This window comes from Artemia sp. Qi Xiang Cuo, chromosome 2 (assembly GCF_049724085.1).
Source record: "Artemia sp. Qi Xiang Cuo chromosome 2, ASM4972408v1, whole genome shotgun sequence".
Taxonomy (NCBI): Eukaryota; Metazoa; Arthropoda; class Branchiopoda; order Anostraca; family Artemiidae; genus Artemia; species Artemia sp. Qi Xiang Cuo.
The window spans coordinates 96,317,542-96,334,582 of NC_142795.1; the positions used below are offsets into that span (position 1 = coordinate 96,317,542).

Below are 17,041 nucleotides of genomic sequence, written 5' to 3' on the forward strand. Positions count from 1 at the left end.
TTTTGCATAGGGGTTGTTTCTTCAAAATATATTTCTTCAATAATTGTGTTCATGTGAAGTTCTTTTATCTTGGCTTCTGTGTTAATTATTTGTCAGCCTTCTGGCTTTTCATTAGAAACAAATCTTTAAGTTAAAGCTTTGGAGGTGTTTGTCCGTACCAGACGAACTGATAAATCATTGATTTTATTTTCTTCTGGATGCCTTTTGTGGGGTTTGATACTGAAGCGAAATACCCTATCACTGGACAACAATAAATATTAACGTACTGAGCTTTTTGAAATATTGTGAAAGCTCTTCCATATCCGTAAGCAAGTGCCGACTTAAATTTCTGCAATGTTTTAGCCCAGTTTACTTTTTCCGTCTCTTTCCATGTTTTTCTTCATTGGATACCTAAAACCCTTATTTTATCTTTACTCTTTATCCCGCCAATAAACTGAGGTTCTTCCTCGCTTAAAGACAGGGCTTCGCATTTTTCTTTGTTTAATTCTAGTTTGAACAAATCATAGTACTTAGTTATACAATGCAGAGCTCGTAAATAATCCATGTCTGTTTCCGTGAATCGTGAGGTCGTCGACAAATCCTTCATTTTTTGTTGTGTTCCTCCTATCTCGATTCCTTGTATCTCTTGCTTCAAATATCGCAACAAAGGGTCAATATATATTTCGAACAATAAAGAGCTTAATGGGCATCCCTGTCTCACTCCTGTCTCTGCTTCAAAGCTATTGCTTTCCATATTACCTATCACAATTGTCTGTTCTATTTTCTCCAAGGTCTGCTTTATCCATTCGATGAACTCATTACAGAAATCGTATGCCACTAGTATAATAAGCAGGATTGTTCTTCTTATTTTGTCAAATGCTTTTCGAATGTCAAAGCTTGTGATTCTGTATTTTCCTTTTTCTTTCTTTTTTCCATCGCTTGTATTACGTTTCGTATGGCTCTTAGAACATCAGCTGTTTTACGTCCATTTAATCCTCCTTTTTGTCGCTTACTTAGCAACTTAGAAAATACTTTTTTTAGTCGGTTTGCAAGAACTCTGGTGAGGATCCGATAGTCGCAGTCTGTTAAATTTACAGGTCCTCAGTTCTTCAATTCTTCAAGATTTCCTGACTTTGGTAGGAGCTTCATTGTTCCAATGCATCCAATTTTTTCTTCGGGGCTATTTAGCATCTCGTTGAACATTTCAGACAGAATCGAGGTTATTTCATTTGAATGATGCTTATAAAATTCGTAAGGTATGCCGTCTTGCCTGGTGATTTGTTATTTTTCGTTTTTGATAATGATTTTTTTATTTCTTCTGCAGTGATTTCGCTTATTAGCATTTCATTCTGTTCATCGGTTACTTTTGTTATGTGGATTAAATAAAAAAAACAAGTTTTTTAAACTGAAAGTAAGGAGCGACATTAAAACTTAAAACGAACAGAAATTATTCCGTACATGAAAGGGGCTGTCCCTCCTCAACGCCTCGCTCTTTATTCCGTATATGAAAGGGGCTGTCCCCTCCTCAACGCCTCGCTCTTTACGCTAAAGTTTGACTGTCTCACAATTTTTTTTTAAAACAATAAAAAACTTTAGCGTAAAGAGCGAGGCGTTGAGGAGGGGACAGCCCCTTTCATATACGGAATAAAGAGCGAGGCGTTGAGGAGGGGACAGCCCCTTTCATGTACGGAATAATTTCTGTTCGTTTTAAGTTTTAATGTCGCTCCTTACTTTCAGTTTAAAAAACTTGTTTTTTTTATTTAATTTCTGATCGTTTTTTAGTTAATGCAGCTTTTATTTGCATAAAAATTTTACTTTTCTTTTGCTAAATGAATGTCTTTACAAATTAACTTACGTAACTAACTTCTATATTCGTATATTTTTCTTCTGGCAAAAATTCAAAGTTGCAGATTTTTGCAGATATGAGCTTGAAACCTATGTAATAGGGTTTTCTGATACGCTGAATCTGACGTTGTGATTTTCATTAAAATTCTTCCACTTGTAGGGGATGTTTCCCCCTCTTTAAAAAATCGAGTAAATTTCCTCAGGCTTGTTGCCTTTGATGAGTAATACTAAACTTAATAAAATTTATATATTTAGAATCAGCATTATAAACACATTCTTTTGATACATTTATTGACATCAAAATTCCGTTTTTAAAAGTTTCGATTACTATTGAGCCGTATCGCTTGTTTTTTTATTGTTTTTTTTTTATTACGTATATGTTATTACGTATATGAGGGGGTTCTGCCCTTAGTCAATACCAAGCTCATTACGTTAAAAGTTAAAAAAAAATTTTATTCACAAACCCCTGAATCACAAAGGCCGTTTAATTAGAATAGATATCTATTTTGAAAGCACTAAAAAAAAAACTGTAGCTTAAAAAGCGAGGTATTGACTTGGAGGAGAACCCCCTCACATACGTTATAATTTCTGTTCGTTTTAAGTTCTAATATTCCTTCTTACATTTCAGTTGAAAAAACTTGGTTTTTTTTTATTTAATTTCTGATCGTTTTTTAAATAATGCTTGGAAATCCGGCGCCCCCTTCATAGAAATGTCCCTTACCCCAAAGAAACATCCTCCACGGAAATATTCTCCAGAGTAACTCCCTCCTCTAGCCCCCCTCCAGAAAAAATCCTTCCTGAAAATGGTTGTATACTTCCCAATAACCAATAAATAATGCTGGCAAGTCCGGCGCCCCCTTCATGGCGATTTCCCTTCCCCCATGAAAACTTCCTTCATGAACAGATCCTCCAACATAACCCCCGAGCCCCCCATCCCCCCCACCAGCAGAAAAAAAACCTCCTGAAAACTTCTGTATACTTCCGAATAACCAATACTATATGTTAACATTGGGTAAAGTTCATATCTTTTAGACCTCCCTCTGGGTACTTCGGGGGATTAAGTCATCCCAAAAGACATAGTTATCGTATTTTTGACCATGCTGAACAAAATGGCTATCTCAAAATTTTAATCGGGTGACTTTGGGAAAAAAAATGAGCATGGGAGGGGACCTAATTGCCATCCATTTTTTTGGTTACTTAAAAAGGAATCTAGAACTTTTTATTTCAGCTCAATTGAGCCCTCCCTCGATATTCTAGTAAAATTGGGTTGATACGATAACCCCTGGGGAAAAAAAAAACAAAAAAAAAAAAAAAAACAAAAAAACAAAAAAACCCGCATACCGGATAGTTATTAGTGCAAAAAATTCAAAATAAAAAATTTTTGTAGTTATGAGCTTTAAAACTCAACAGTACGAGTATCTGATATGCTGAATATGATGATATGATTTTCATTAAGGTTCTATAACTTTTAGGGGGTCTTTCCCCCTTTTTTCGAAAATCAGCTTAATTTTCTCAGGCGCGTAACTTTTGATGGGTAGCTCTAAACTTGATGAAAGTTATATATTTGAAATCAGCATTGAAATCTGATTCTTTTGATATATCTATTGGCATCAAAAACCCGTTTTCTAGAGTTTCGGTTACCATTGAGCCGGGTCGCTCCTTACTTACAGTTCGTTACCACGAACTGTTTGATTTCCTCAATAAATTCTCGTACCTTCTTTTACTCGTCTTCGGTTTCTTCTTTTTCTTTCTTGAACACATTCTGGTAATAATCTCTGGCTTCGTTTAATATATCATTTTCGTTTTCAAAGACTTCCCCTTTCTGATTTCTTATTCTTCTCATTTGTTATTGGCTTATATTTTTCTTCTCGCGGCATATGAGAGTTGTTGTTAACTGTTCGTTTTGAATATGTTCATCTATTTTAGTTCTTATTTTTATTGCTTCTGTCCGCTTATGCTCAACCCCACTTATCTCTGATAGAGCCTCAAAATATTCCTTGTTTGAGTTTTTCCTTGCATTTATTTCTTCTTTTAGCTGGTAAACTACTATATATAGAAAGCTGACGTGTACCTCTTCAAACCTTGCTGTATCACGAGAGATTTGTTGGGCCACTTCTGTAATCGCTGGTTTAGCTACACTTTCCCAATGTTTCGGAAGGCTACTTTTCTCGACAGTTCTCAGTACCTCTAAAATCTTTTCTGTTGCGTTTGTGAATTCTTTGTTTCTCATTACTTCAGTATTCATCTTCCATGACAGATTTCTGAACAAAGATTATTTTTTCTCGTCGTCTCTCAATGTGGCAAACACAGCTTGATGGTCGGAAAACGGTACAATTTTGTTCTCAATTTTGTATATTTGTGGAAGGATCTCAAATGACGTGTATATGCGGTCGAGTCTAGCTCCTCCTCCGTATGCCGTCTAGCTTATCCGAGTGAAACTCCTTGGATTCACTGTTTCTTTCCAAACGTCTAGAAAGCCTGCATCACGCACGAATCGTTTCAGTAACAAGCAAATATAGTCAGTTTGTGCCATAGCATCTTGCTTGTCTGTTATGCAGTTAAAATCTCGTAGGAAAACTGTGTTTTCAATATCTTTCGGTATATATGGGGTTATTTTTTCTTCGAAGAATACTTCTTGTAATTTTTTGTTTTGCGACCCAGATGGAGCATATATGTTGACAAATTTGCACCCACCTATCTCACGCCTGATAATTCTCCCGTCTGTATCGGTTCGAACGTCTTTTTCATGGAGCTTTTCTTCATATATTATCGCCACGCTTCCTCCACCCGCATTGCAATTCGTAAAATACTTATATTCAGGTTCTAAACCTTTTAATTCCCTTGTTTCATTCTCTTGTATAAATTCTAAGTCTATTCTTTCTTTTAGTAGATACCCTTTTAGCATTATTTGTCTACTTTTTTGCTTTATTCTATTTACGTTCAAAGTTGCGAATTTTTTGGGCGCTCTTGCTGATTTATGTCTTCTGCATTTTCCCTAGTTCTTGCTTTCTTGGTTTCTAATCTTTCTACCGACGACAAAAACGTCCAGCGTAATCGATTAGTTCCAATGCCTGGCTTGCCGAAGGGATGTCGCTGCTCTGTACGATTTCTTCCACACTATCGATCATACTTTCGATGCTTTCAAGTCGGCTCGAAAGTTCAGCTTGCCCTGTCTGTGATTCTGTTCTTTGTGATCTTTTTTCCTTGTCATACCCCTAGTGAGTACTCCCGGTAGTGAGCTACTCCTGCTGCGGGCCTCTTGGAACTCGTCATCTTCGCTATCAGCATCTTGTCCTTTTTTCTCCAGTTTCTTTTTTCTTTCTAGCAAGTCCTTGTATTCACGGGTCGTTCTCCGCTTTTCCGATCTTGAGCGTTGCGATTTCATTTTCTCCATTTAGCAATATATTTTTTATTCCTGATTCTTACGCGCATTTGTATTTTACTCTTCAGTTTCTTTTTCTTTGGGTCTCAGATTTGTTTGGTTTGCAGGTTGTTTTTCCGGCCGAACGTTGCTTTGGCTACTAACGGTAATAGGGCCACTTGATTTGTATTTTATGTTTCTTTGCGACCTCTGTGAGGAAAAAGGACACTGAGCTGCAAAATGTTCTGTTTCATCACATATAATGTAAGTTTTGATTTGGCCATCATACCATATCCACATTCTCATTCCATTTATGAAAATGAAAGAAGGGATGTTCTTATCTACTCTCATGCTTGCTATGGTCCTTGTTTTGGCTGTTTCGAGATATCCGTCACCAGAGTAATACTCACATTTGCATGAGAAAACCCTACCATTCCTTTCCAATGTCTCTCGAACATCTAAGAACTCCATATCTAGTGGCATTCTTTCTATTATCACAAAAGTGGGTTTCGTTTCGCAACTTTCGACAGATACAACTCTTTCATGAAATGATAACATCCCGTCTTCAGCTTTCGCGAGGAACTTATGGAGTTCGTTGCTGGTGGTGATCTTCACATACATAGTTTTTCTATATCGCAGCCCTGATCCGTCTATGCCTATCAGGTTCTCTTTTTCGACTCCATAATGTTGCAGCCATCTGTGTACTTCTACCTCTAAAGGTGCATCTGCATCCGGGAAAGCCAAAAAGCTCAGAAACGCAGTGTTTGTTCGTACATACCTTGCTGGTACCCCTCCTGGTTGTTACGTCATTCTTTTCTTTTTTTTACCTTTTCAGGTAATACCAATGCCTTATTTTTTTTTCTCTCTTCTTCTTCCCTTTCACTCTTTTTTTCTCTTACCAACTATTTTAATTCACCAACAAAAATTGAATAAACCTACTACAAAAACAAAAAACACAAAGGAATTTTTTTCCCTCTTTCTTTTCCTTTTTTCCCTTTTTTTCCTTCTTCCCCCTTTTTTCCCTTCCTCTTTTTTTTCCTTCCTTCCCTCTTTTTCTCTTGTTTTTTTCCTCCATTTTCCCTTTTTTTCCTCCCCCCTTTTTTTCCTTTTAATTTACAACTCTACCAAGATTAGCTTCTATCTTGGAAAACACGTCGATTTTAACCTTCTTTCGCGCCTGAATACCAAACTCACAAGCGAAATTGGCAACGCTGCGTGGCCGATAGTCACGCAATCAGCGCGTTTACATCCAAGAGACGCAAAGGATTCCTACAATATGGTACTTCTTAACGGAAAAAAAACATTCACTTACTAGGAAGATCACAATTATAAAGCTGGTTTCAAAATTATCCCCAAAAGTTACCAAAATCTTATTCAAAACTAGTGAATTGACGAAGTATATTTTCCTTAGTTATTTCACCAGGGTTTCACAAACAGGTCGTGGACCTGTTATGTATGAAACCCGCGTGCTGAATCCGGTAGCACTTTCGGATTTGTTGGGTGTTTCTGTCCAGTAGAGTCGTGGTAAAGGATTTACAGAGGACTGATAGGAGGGTGATTCCTCTTTGGAGCAACTGCTTCTGCTGCCTTTGCGCTTCCACAGAGGATGGAATAGTCCTTCTTTCCATTCTTATGATATTATCTCTGTCGTCCAGGCAAGGGAGAAAAGCATTTGTAGCCAGAGAAACATTGCTGGTCCAACAAATCTCAGCAACTCGATGGTGATCACATAGTTTCTGGGCGGATTGTTGTTTTCATTCTCCACAAAGCTTTCTGTATCTCTTTCACTGGAGGAGGTTCAGCCTTTGGATGATTCTGACGTATGGTTTGCCTAGCGGACGACAGCAGGTGAGGATCAACGTTCACTCTATCAGCGTTTAGCAGCTTTTCAAAGTGTTCCTTCTATCTTTTTAGTTGGGTGCTTTCATTTTCAAGCATTTCATAAGATTTCGATCTTACTACTCCTATTTTTAGAGGTTTCCCTTCACTCAGGTGTCTGACTTGCTTGAACATGGACATAAAGCTTATCACGCTGAATAAGTTTGTTCCTGATCCCCTTTGGCCGTTTGTATGTGGGTATATCACCAGCCATCCGGGACTTCCTGCGCTGTTCAATGATCTACAATGCTTTCTGTGACAGCCATGGCTTCTTAGAGTGCACCGTGCGCCCATTGTTTCAACAATGTTGCTCTGTGTAAGCTTGCCAGAGATTATCTGGGTCATCAAGAGTATTCAGGCAAACAGACTTATTTTGGACTTCAACCCAATACCTTTGCCAGATTTCCTCCAACTCGAGTTTCTGAACATATATTTTGTTGGTGTCACCCTAACGGCTGAGTCTGTAGTCTGAGACGGAAGTTGGTGGCTAAAAATCTGTGGTTGGTGTTCCTGATTTTGGTGGAATGGTATATTCGACAATTTGTGACTCATGATCACCGTCTCTGGTTGACTAGGATGTAGTCGTTCATCTTGCGGGGGCCCCATCATTGCTTTACCATGTTGGCTTATATACATATTTTCTGTGAAACAGTGTGTTAGCAATAATCAGTTCGTGCATGATGAACAGCTGGAGTCTGGTATCGTTTAAGCCGTCCGGAATGACAGGGCCAATTATGGACTCGAAATATTCGTAAGGGTTACATACTGTTGCCTTGAAGATGCCCACCAGGACTAGTACGTCGTTAGAGGAGGTGGAAATACAACTGTTGTCAACAGCAAGTAAAATTTGTCTTTCTCGTCATTTGAAGAAACATTGGTTGGTCCGTAGCACACGACTATTGTCATCTTTCTATGCTTGTGGTTAAAACGTGCAGTGAGCAGTCTATGTGAAATTGGGCTGCGGGATATGAGGTCTTTCTTCGCCTTCTTGTTTAGCAACAGGCCTATGCCACTACTTCAACTAGAATTTTCGCCTGACCATATCAATCTATGACCTGTGTTGGAGATTTCTTCATCACCTTATCCCGTCAGAAGGGTTTCAGTGATAACCGAGAATATCAATTCCACATCGCAACATCTCGAGCCCAAGATGGTCTTTGGATCCGGGGTTATTCACAGTCAAAACATTCCAGGTGGCTATTCTAAGCCCACCTAAGTCGGCAAGGTTAAAAAGGTTCCAGGGACGCACTGAGCTCGTAAGGAGTGAAAACAGGCAGGATCCGAGGCTTGAGTGACATTTCTTTTCTTTGCAATTATTTTCAGGAGGAGGGTCACAAGCCCAACCGTCCGGATGCCTGGGCTCTGATTGATACCAGGGAAACCCCGGGCACTGAGAGACCCTGGGGTGAGATTCACTCCTACACATGAGGTTGGAGCTGCTCTATTTGGAGTCATTAGAAAGGAGGCTATGTTTGATCCTGGGTTTCAAAAAAGGTTTAGGGCATTAGAGTGAAATTTTCCAGAAATGTTGAGGGGGATGTTGAATAAAATCTAACACACCGCGAGCATACTGGTTGTTAAAAGGGTACATCAGAAATATGTCGGAAACGGCTCAGAGCCTTAAGTTGAAACTTCCAGGACATCCTTAGGGGGGGGGGGTAAAGACGTAACTAGAGGGCAACTACCAACTCCCTTCTGCCGTTTTAGATACACCCTCTAAATACTGATCAAAACTTGACACAGGCATTTTGTTTAACTTAGTCAAAAGTTCCAATAACTATGCCTCTGGGGATGATATAACCCCACACAGCCCCTGGGCAAGATTTTCAAATCATGTATCTGCTCCATTGTTTGCTTATTAGGAAAGGGGGAGAGCCATTGAAGTCTAGTGGGTCCGAAACGGCTATGAATTTTAAAGAGGAACATCAGCGAATATTATAAGGGTAATTTTTAATTAAATCATAAAACACTATGCGCATCTAGGCTATCAAAATGGTGTATCTGAAAAATCTTAGGAATGGCAAAGAGTACGTGAAATTTGTAAATTTGACAGAGTGTTAAGTTTGAGGAACTCCAAAATCTAATATACTCGAATATAACCTGATTTTAACACATGTAATCATAAGAATACCTGAAATTAAAAATTATAGATATAAATTAGTAATCATGTACCCAAAATTGCTAAAATTGGCACCAATTATATATAATTGCAACATCTCTATTAAAATAAGATATAAGTAAGACATAGGCATTATCAAACTTGAAACTCAGTAATATGATGGGATGTTTATTTCTTTATCCACCCTTTCTCGCTCTGACGCTCTGTCACGACATTTTTACTTACTTTACTTGCGCACTTAAATGCTAGCCTGCTCTAAATCGGTAGATGTCTAAAGCATGACAAAATTTTGTTTCGTTTAGCTGCTTTGCTGCTCAGAACATCCTAGCTCATTGTCATAGCAAATAACTTTTGTTTTTCGATTAACAAAGGACAAAGGTCAGGGTTGCCAACGTGGTTAGTTCCTTAAGTGCTAAAATAGCCCAAATTTGAGTGCTACACAGTGATTTTCGATGGTACGGTCAAAGATTTTTTACTTGTGTCGCGGCTTGCGCCGAGACACGCGCTTTGTTGTTTTAAAGTGTACGAGGATTAGTTTTAGGTCAAATTTTGCTTCTGGTTATTTCAAACTTAGCTTAAATCTTTCGAAACAAACACAGCAAAAAGGCAGTCCAGGTTATATTAACTTTGCACCGATCTTTCAAAAACAAATGCGAGAAAAAGATGCTCCGCATTTTTTGTTAATCTTCCGATTAACTTAGATTCCCTTTTTTAGAATCTTCATTATTTCTTCCAAGATAAAAAAAAAATTGTAGCAGGAAAGTTCTACAAATTGTAGCACGAAGGTGTTACTATTTGGTCATTAAATATAGCACGTGATACAGTGCTACTCATGATGAAATTGTGCTAAAGTAACACTTTCGTGCTACAGGTGGTAACCCTGACCAAGGTACGCCGAACTTAATCTCCTATCTCTCTTTCTCGCTCGTTCTCTCTACTCCTAGTTTAGTCACGATTAAAGTTTAGTCAAAAGTTTATAGACATACCGAAATAAGACCATAGCGTGCTGTCTGCTCCAATATATTTTCGTCCTCAAACGTCAGACTGGACGTGGCTTCTGTCTTGCTTCTCTGCACCAACAAGAGTAGAGTGATGTACACAACATGCTTGGTCATCTGCGATAAAAGCGAGTTCAAACCATTTAAATGTAAAACATTTAAATGGTAATATTCGTAAAACATTGTTTGGAGAAAGATAATCATTCGTGAAAAATAAAAAGGTGACAGATATCCAAGACGCTTGGCTATCTTTTCAAAGGTATTTTGCTTGTTGACAGCAATAGACCCACTAAAGACATTCCATTCTTGCTCAAATAATTGGGGAGACTAAAAGCCATTATTTAGTAACAATCATTTTTTTCAAATGTTCTGTAAATTTTTTTTTAAAGACTTTATTTTAAAATATTATTGGTTTACTCAAGAAAACTAAACATACAAGTTCAATAAAACTAATACGAGTTTGTAAGGCATTTTAAGCATAATAAATTAGCTACGCATTTTCTGTTGATTTACTAAATGAAAAAACATTTCTTTTATCGTTCTCTTTTTATGTAGCTTCTTACGATCGGTTTGAAGTTATAGACCCCTGAAGTTTGTCAGCCTTTAGCTTCAATAGACACAGTTTGAAAACGGGCCGTACCAATTTTCGAGTTAGTGTTTCAGCACGCATTGTACAAATCACTGTAGAATGTAGCGTCTTCTTTTCCAAACATGAAACACATTTGATACCGCGCGTACTGACCCTGGGAATATACGTGAGAACCTTAGTTTAGTTGCTAGTGGCTGGACAAAAAAAAAAAACAGGTTTTTCCATTGGCTTCCCATGATGTTTACATCGGTATCGCGCGTGCGCGAAGGCGTAGGATGAGTCTTGTGTGGTATTAAATATGTTTAACATTTTTTTTTCCGAGAGTAAATCCTTTGTCGATACTGTATATTCTGTGTACTGTGGTACAAATATGACTAAACCTGGATCCACACCAGTTAAAATCGATTATCAAATTAAAAATTCTATAAGAGAATTTGAAAGACGGTTGTGAAACACGAGGGAAAGGCGCAATAAGGGGGCTTGGTTTGGCTAATATGCAAAAGTATAGGGAAAAGTTAAAGCAAATACACTTGGAACATGGAAAACTAATGTCTCCAAAGCGTTTGCTAGAAGCATCTGAAGTATCGCTTCAAGAGGAAATCAAAGATTTTCCAAAGGGTTATCCTCTTGGATAACTTTTAAGAGTGAAAACTGGCGCTAGTGTCACAAGAAAGCTATCAGCACCATCTTTGTCTGACGATAATTGGCCTTTTTCAAGATTTGTAATCGTTTTCCTGTCAGGAATTGAGATCAGACACTTATTACTACCCTAATTTTACCAATTACACTAATTAAATTAATTGTTTTTGCTGTCGTATTGGAAAAAGCCAAGTGTCGCCAAACAATAGATGATGTTGACAGTTTTTTGTCAACACTAGCGCCAGTTATCACTCTTATAGGTTACCCACACTCTTTGGCGGAAGCCATAACAGAACCACTGGGACCAAAAACAATACCAGCTGACCAGAATTTAGCATCAGAAATCTTGAATCTTAAAATCTTGTATTTTTAAGAATTAGGACGTTGTAATGTAACATATAGTACCATTTTTGCATTTACAGAAAAAGAACTTTATTTCTCCGTAATAGGAATTAATTTTTTGTCACTGACGGCCAACGCAAACCATTTTATTTTTTAACAGATAATGTCTTTCATTGGTTGTCAGTGATCAAGTCAATTGCAATCGATCGTAATAAGAACTCCCCCCCCCCTCTCTTATAATCTTCATGCTCTACTCCAATGCTATATTACTTCCATTTCAATAAACTTCAATGCTAAATTTAAGGGGTGCTTTAGTCCAATTTATCACCAGTATGTTAGTCCAATTTTTTTTCAAATTGTTGTTTTGCGAAACAGCACTCTTTGTTGCAAAATAAAATTTTTAACTTAAAAAAGTGCTTGGCATTTTGATTTGTGTTCAAAATAAATAAATAAAAAAGTTTTTTTTAACTGACGCTAAGAAGCGACAATAACACTTAAAATGAACAGAAATTATTCCATATATGAGTGGAACTGTCCCTCCTCAATACCTTGCTCTTTACGCTAAAGTTTTTATTGTTTTATAAAGTAGAGTTGTGACAAAAAGTCAAACTTTATTTTGCATCCTATTTTGGCCAAGATAGATATTTTGTGCCATGAAATGACAGAAAACGGCACTTTACTCCATTAGGTATATTTAATATATGTTTAAATTTCCGTTCAAATAATCCCTCTTTCCATTTTATCCTACAACTGGTAAAGAAGGTCACCCCAGGTAAAAAAAAAAATGAAGAAAACAAAAGGAGACGGATTAGTGTTACCCCCTGTAAAATATTATTTTCCTCATTTTTCAAGATGGGGTGTTGTAAACCACCAGTTAAGAGTTTTCCACAATGGAAAATTTCAGTGGTGCACTTTTTATTTTAATGTGATGTCAAGTTCTCAGTATTCTAAGCTCTTTTTGTAAAATTCTTAGAAAAATAAAATCGAACTTACAAATTGCTATTATGCTAAAGCTAAATGAATATTACTATTCCCAAATTAGTGTCAGCTGAGAAAAATTTGTGACTAGACAGTTTAATTAAGAAGCTATTTTTAAACTTCGGTTAATACATCCGTGATTGAAGCTATTTATTCAAAGCTTTTTTGACAGTAATGATGTACTGGTACAATTTCAAGTCATCTAGTAAATAATATTTTTGAAAGTTCAGTAAAGCTCCTTGATTATATTCATACTTTATAATTCTCTTTTTACTATTAGAAATCCTGCAGATTCTAAGAAAGATATCGTATGTTATTTTAGCTGACTTGATGAGGGATAAATTTGACCATGCTATAAGGAGGTCATAAGGAATAGGTCGACAATACCGACAATAGATCGACAATAGATGCATAATCCAAGAGATCAGCCCTGGAAAAATGTTCCATATTTTTTAATTTACATTCAAAAAAATCGTCAAAATTTTATGTGTTTCTATGTAAGCCACATCTCTAATTATTAGACAGGGTGACGAAGTTCATTCAGAAAACAAACTTGTAAATTTAGATAGCACCAGAATTTATTTTTAAGGTGGGCTAGTCCGATCTAGAATAGTAATTCTCAAATTAGTCTAAATTTGTCTTGGAATTAAAACAAAAAAAGTCAATTTGAGACATAATTTTCTCATTTCTTCAAGCTGACCTTTTCGGTGGTAACCTTACAGCCGTTCAAATGAAAAACTGTCTCTGATATTTCGGAAGAGAAAAATCTTATTATTTATACTTAACACAAATGAGCAAAGAAGACACAGAGTAAAAAAAAAGACATGAAAAGGCTTACTGTTTAACCGTCCTAAATATAGCTAACTCAAGTTTGCAAAACGACTAGCTAAACATAGATACAATCAATGATCACAACGGTTTTTGCGGTCGATAATCAAATTGAAATTTTTAACACCAAAGTAGATAATCTGAGGTTCTTTATGGACCATTTGTCAACTCAAAATTAATTTGAAATTTTGTGAGAGTTCTTTTTATCATTTTAGTAGGTTAATGATACAAACTTTTTCCACTAAAGTTATTCGTTAACCATATTCGAGATGTAATGATTAGTTTTGCGCAAAAATAAAGATGCAGACGGGGGCGGAAAATAAAAAAAATCAGGAAATTAAAGATCCTTAATTACTGGATTTTCATTCTTAGTCAGAGGATTTTGAAACTTCTTTGCTTTATTAAAGACATCAACAACTGCTTCTGGAAAAGGCACTTTAATAGTAACTGGAAGGATTTAAGTACTGGAAGTTTAAGTACTTAGATTAAGTACTGGAAGGTAATTACTTTATTTTTTCTCTTTTTTGGAAGTTTCTGGTGGTGGTGTTGGTGATTTCTTTTTTCTAACTGTGGTGTTTATTGTTTGTTGTTCGCTTTGTTTTCGCGTCTTTTTGCTTTTTATTTATTTGCTTTAATTACTCGTGTTCAGTGTGTTGTGAAAAAAGGAGAAAGAATAATGATTATACGAGGAATTGCAGGAAAAAATGGGAAAGCGCTGAAGTATGTACGAAAGAACACTGCATTTCGAAAATAAGATTTACTACAAAAACGAAAATAGCTAGGAAAATTCCATCTTTCGTGTCTGTGGATGGATAACGATTGCGAGTATAGTACGATGACCAGATAAGAACGTCTGCCCGGTGCAGCCAAGATGGACATACAGCAGGGAATTGATCTGTGTCTCCATCAAAATCAGTCACAAATCGTAGAAAAGAACAGGAGACAGTAGAACTTGATGAATATGTGTCATTTCCGTCGTTGACAACAGATGAGCGACGTAAAGATTCAAATATGGACAAATCCTCATGCAAAGATGAAAGAAAAAATGAACTAAGAGTAGAGCAAGAAATTCAGAAAATGAGAGGAACTAAAAAAGAGACAAAAAATGAGACAGGAAACAAAGAGGCTACAAAGAAAGAGAAATGAAAAAAAACTTATAGGAAGACAGCTTACATAACGGAAACCGACAAAGATAGTGAAAAAGAGGAACAGCACACAGATATGCGGCCTTGTAACCAATCCACACCAGGAATCATACAAAGAGAATGAAAAGAAACAAAAAAGACAGTGAAAAATGAAGAAAAAGAGGAAGAATCTGGAAAGTTGAAATGTATGGAAAATATGGAGGCTACGCTGAATAGCATTACACTAGTGTGGACGGTAGACGAGTAAGTGGATAATGCATTGGTGAATATGGTAAACGTAATAACGGATACGTCAACGTCATTGAGAGGATCAGAAAAAGAGAACAAAAACCGAGAACCGGGGAGGAAGACAAAACTGAAACGAGAACAGAATCGGATCCGAAAAAATTTCGAAGTATGAATGTAAATGGCCTGAAGCAAAGAAAGAGAGCAGCTTTTAAGAGATATTCTGATGAAACAGAGTATAGAATTATCTTTTATACAAGAAAGTAATACTTATAATTTCAAAAGTGCAGAACCCGAATACAAATACATAACAAACACTTAAAATAACGGTGGTAATTTAGCAGTGGTATGTAGATCTCAGTTTTAGCCAGAAAAATCTCAGAATCGACAAAGAAGGAAGGATTACTAGTTGCGTGATAAAAAGAAGAACATATCTCAATGTATATGCGCCATCAAGATCCCAAAATGAGCAAAACAAAGAGCAATTTTTTCAGAACTATATTGCGACGTTTATCCCTAAAAATACTTATGAACTGAAATTTCTTGGAGACTTTAACTGTGCAACAAGTAAGAACGATGCCATAACCCGAAAAGAGAATATTTGCAAGGCACTGGCTGAGCTAATAAATCGACTGGAACTGGTGGATGTCTGGAAAGAACTTAAGGATGTAAATAGCTTCACAAGAATGAACTGGGTAGAAAAAATGGAGGTGGAGGAAGACTTTATAGAGACTATGCATCAAAACCACTGATACAAAGTGTGGCAAACATAGAAAACAAGATAGTGTCTTTCACGGACCGCAACGTGTAGAAGCTTTTGTTGGTTAGTGACCAACAAAAGTGAAAAATTGCAAGGAAAAAGGAAGAAATCTACATGAAAAATGAATGCAGCAGTCCTAAGAAGTGGTGAATTTAAGACGAAGATACTGAAGTCGATGAAGAAAAAAGATACCAAGTTGCTACCCGAATAATGGAAACATACGGTAAAGTTCAGAATTACGCAAAAGGTAGAGACAACGTCAAAAGAATTATCAAAAACTGACGATAGCTATCTGAAATTTCTTTATAGAATGGCGTATGAACTAAAAAGAGAGATAAATGAAGGGGAAAATTCAAACAATGAATATTTCAAACTCTAGCAAAAAGAGAATTAGAACAAAAGAATGCAAAAGCTTATGGATAAGAGCAAAATGCAAGGACCAGATTAGGAATGAACAAGTGACGGTGATACCTATTTACAAAGAGAAAAAGCAAGCAAAACAAATGAATCTTAGAAGAGTAAAAAAAGAAAAAGTTGGAAAACAACTGGGGAAATGTAAGAATCCTGAAAAGAAGTAAAATCACTCACCAGAAACATATTTTTAAGAGAGACGGAAAAAGAAAAAAAGAGAATGGACGAATCCCTTCGGAAAATTGAATATAATCAAGCGACAAAGGAAGAGAATGATAGACTAGCGGCTAAGTTAACAAAAAAAGGAACAAAGAAAGCTATAGTGGAGACGGGTAACAACAAACACCAAGACTTGACGGAATACCTTAAGAATTTTGTATAACACATGTCGAAGAAATTGCAGATCCTCAGGCAGATATTTCCAACGAATTACTAAATAACGATTATATGAAGATACAATTTTTTGGGATGATGAAATTAATACCGAAAACTGATTGCCCTGAAGACCTCAACAACTGGAAGTCAGTTAATATAAGAGATTGGGAGTACGGAATCATGTCTAAAGTATTAGCAAACCGTCTAAAAAAGGTGCTACCATCTAAGCGTAAACTAAAGAAAAGGACTGGAAAACCGGAAAAGAGCCGATGTATTGACTAATATAAGAGATGTGATAATACATCTCTGAAATTTATGGTTTTTGGGAGACCTAAGCAAGGAGTTGCTAAAGTTGGGATTGATGAGTTAGTTGTTTCTGGGTGTAGAATTAGATGGGTTAAGACACATAGATATTTAGAGATTATTCTTGATGAGCTTTTATATTTCCCTATTCATTCTGACCATCTCCGTATAAAATTAGCCCAACATTTAGCATGTTTACATCGATTAAAGTATGTTTTTACTTTTTCAATTATTAAAATTCTTTATCATTCTTTAATAGAATCATA

The 17,041-nt window shown here is 36.5% G+C and overlaps 1 protein-coding gene across 1 annotated transcript in view; it reads right to left on the minus strand.

The window, feature by feature from the left end:
* Positions 1–13,698, minus strand: part of LOC148955860 (uncharacterized) — a 111,749-nt gene extending 98,051 nt beyond the window's left edge. The window contains exons 1-2 of the mRNA XM_089108388.1: positions 13,567–13,698; positions 10,169–10,297 (exon numbers count right to left, since the gene is read on the minus strand). Of these exons, the coding sequence (XP_088964514.1) occupies positions 10,169–10,297 (129 nt within the window). The 5' untranslated portion in view covers positions 13,567–13,698. The remainder of the gene's footprint in view (positions 1–10,168; positions 10,298–13,566) is intronic.
* Positions 13,699–17,041: the final 3,343 nt, after the last annotated feature.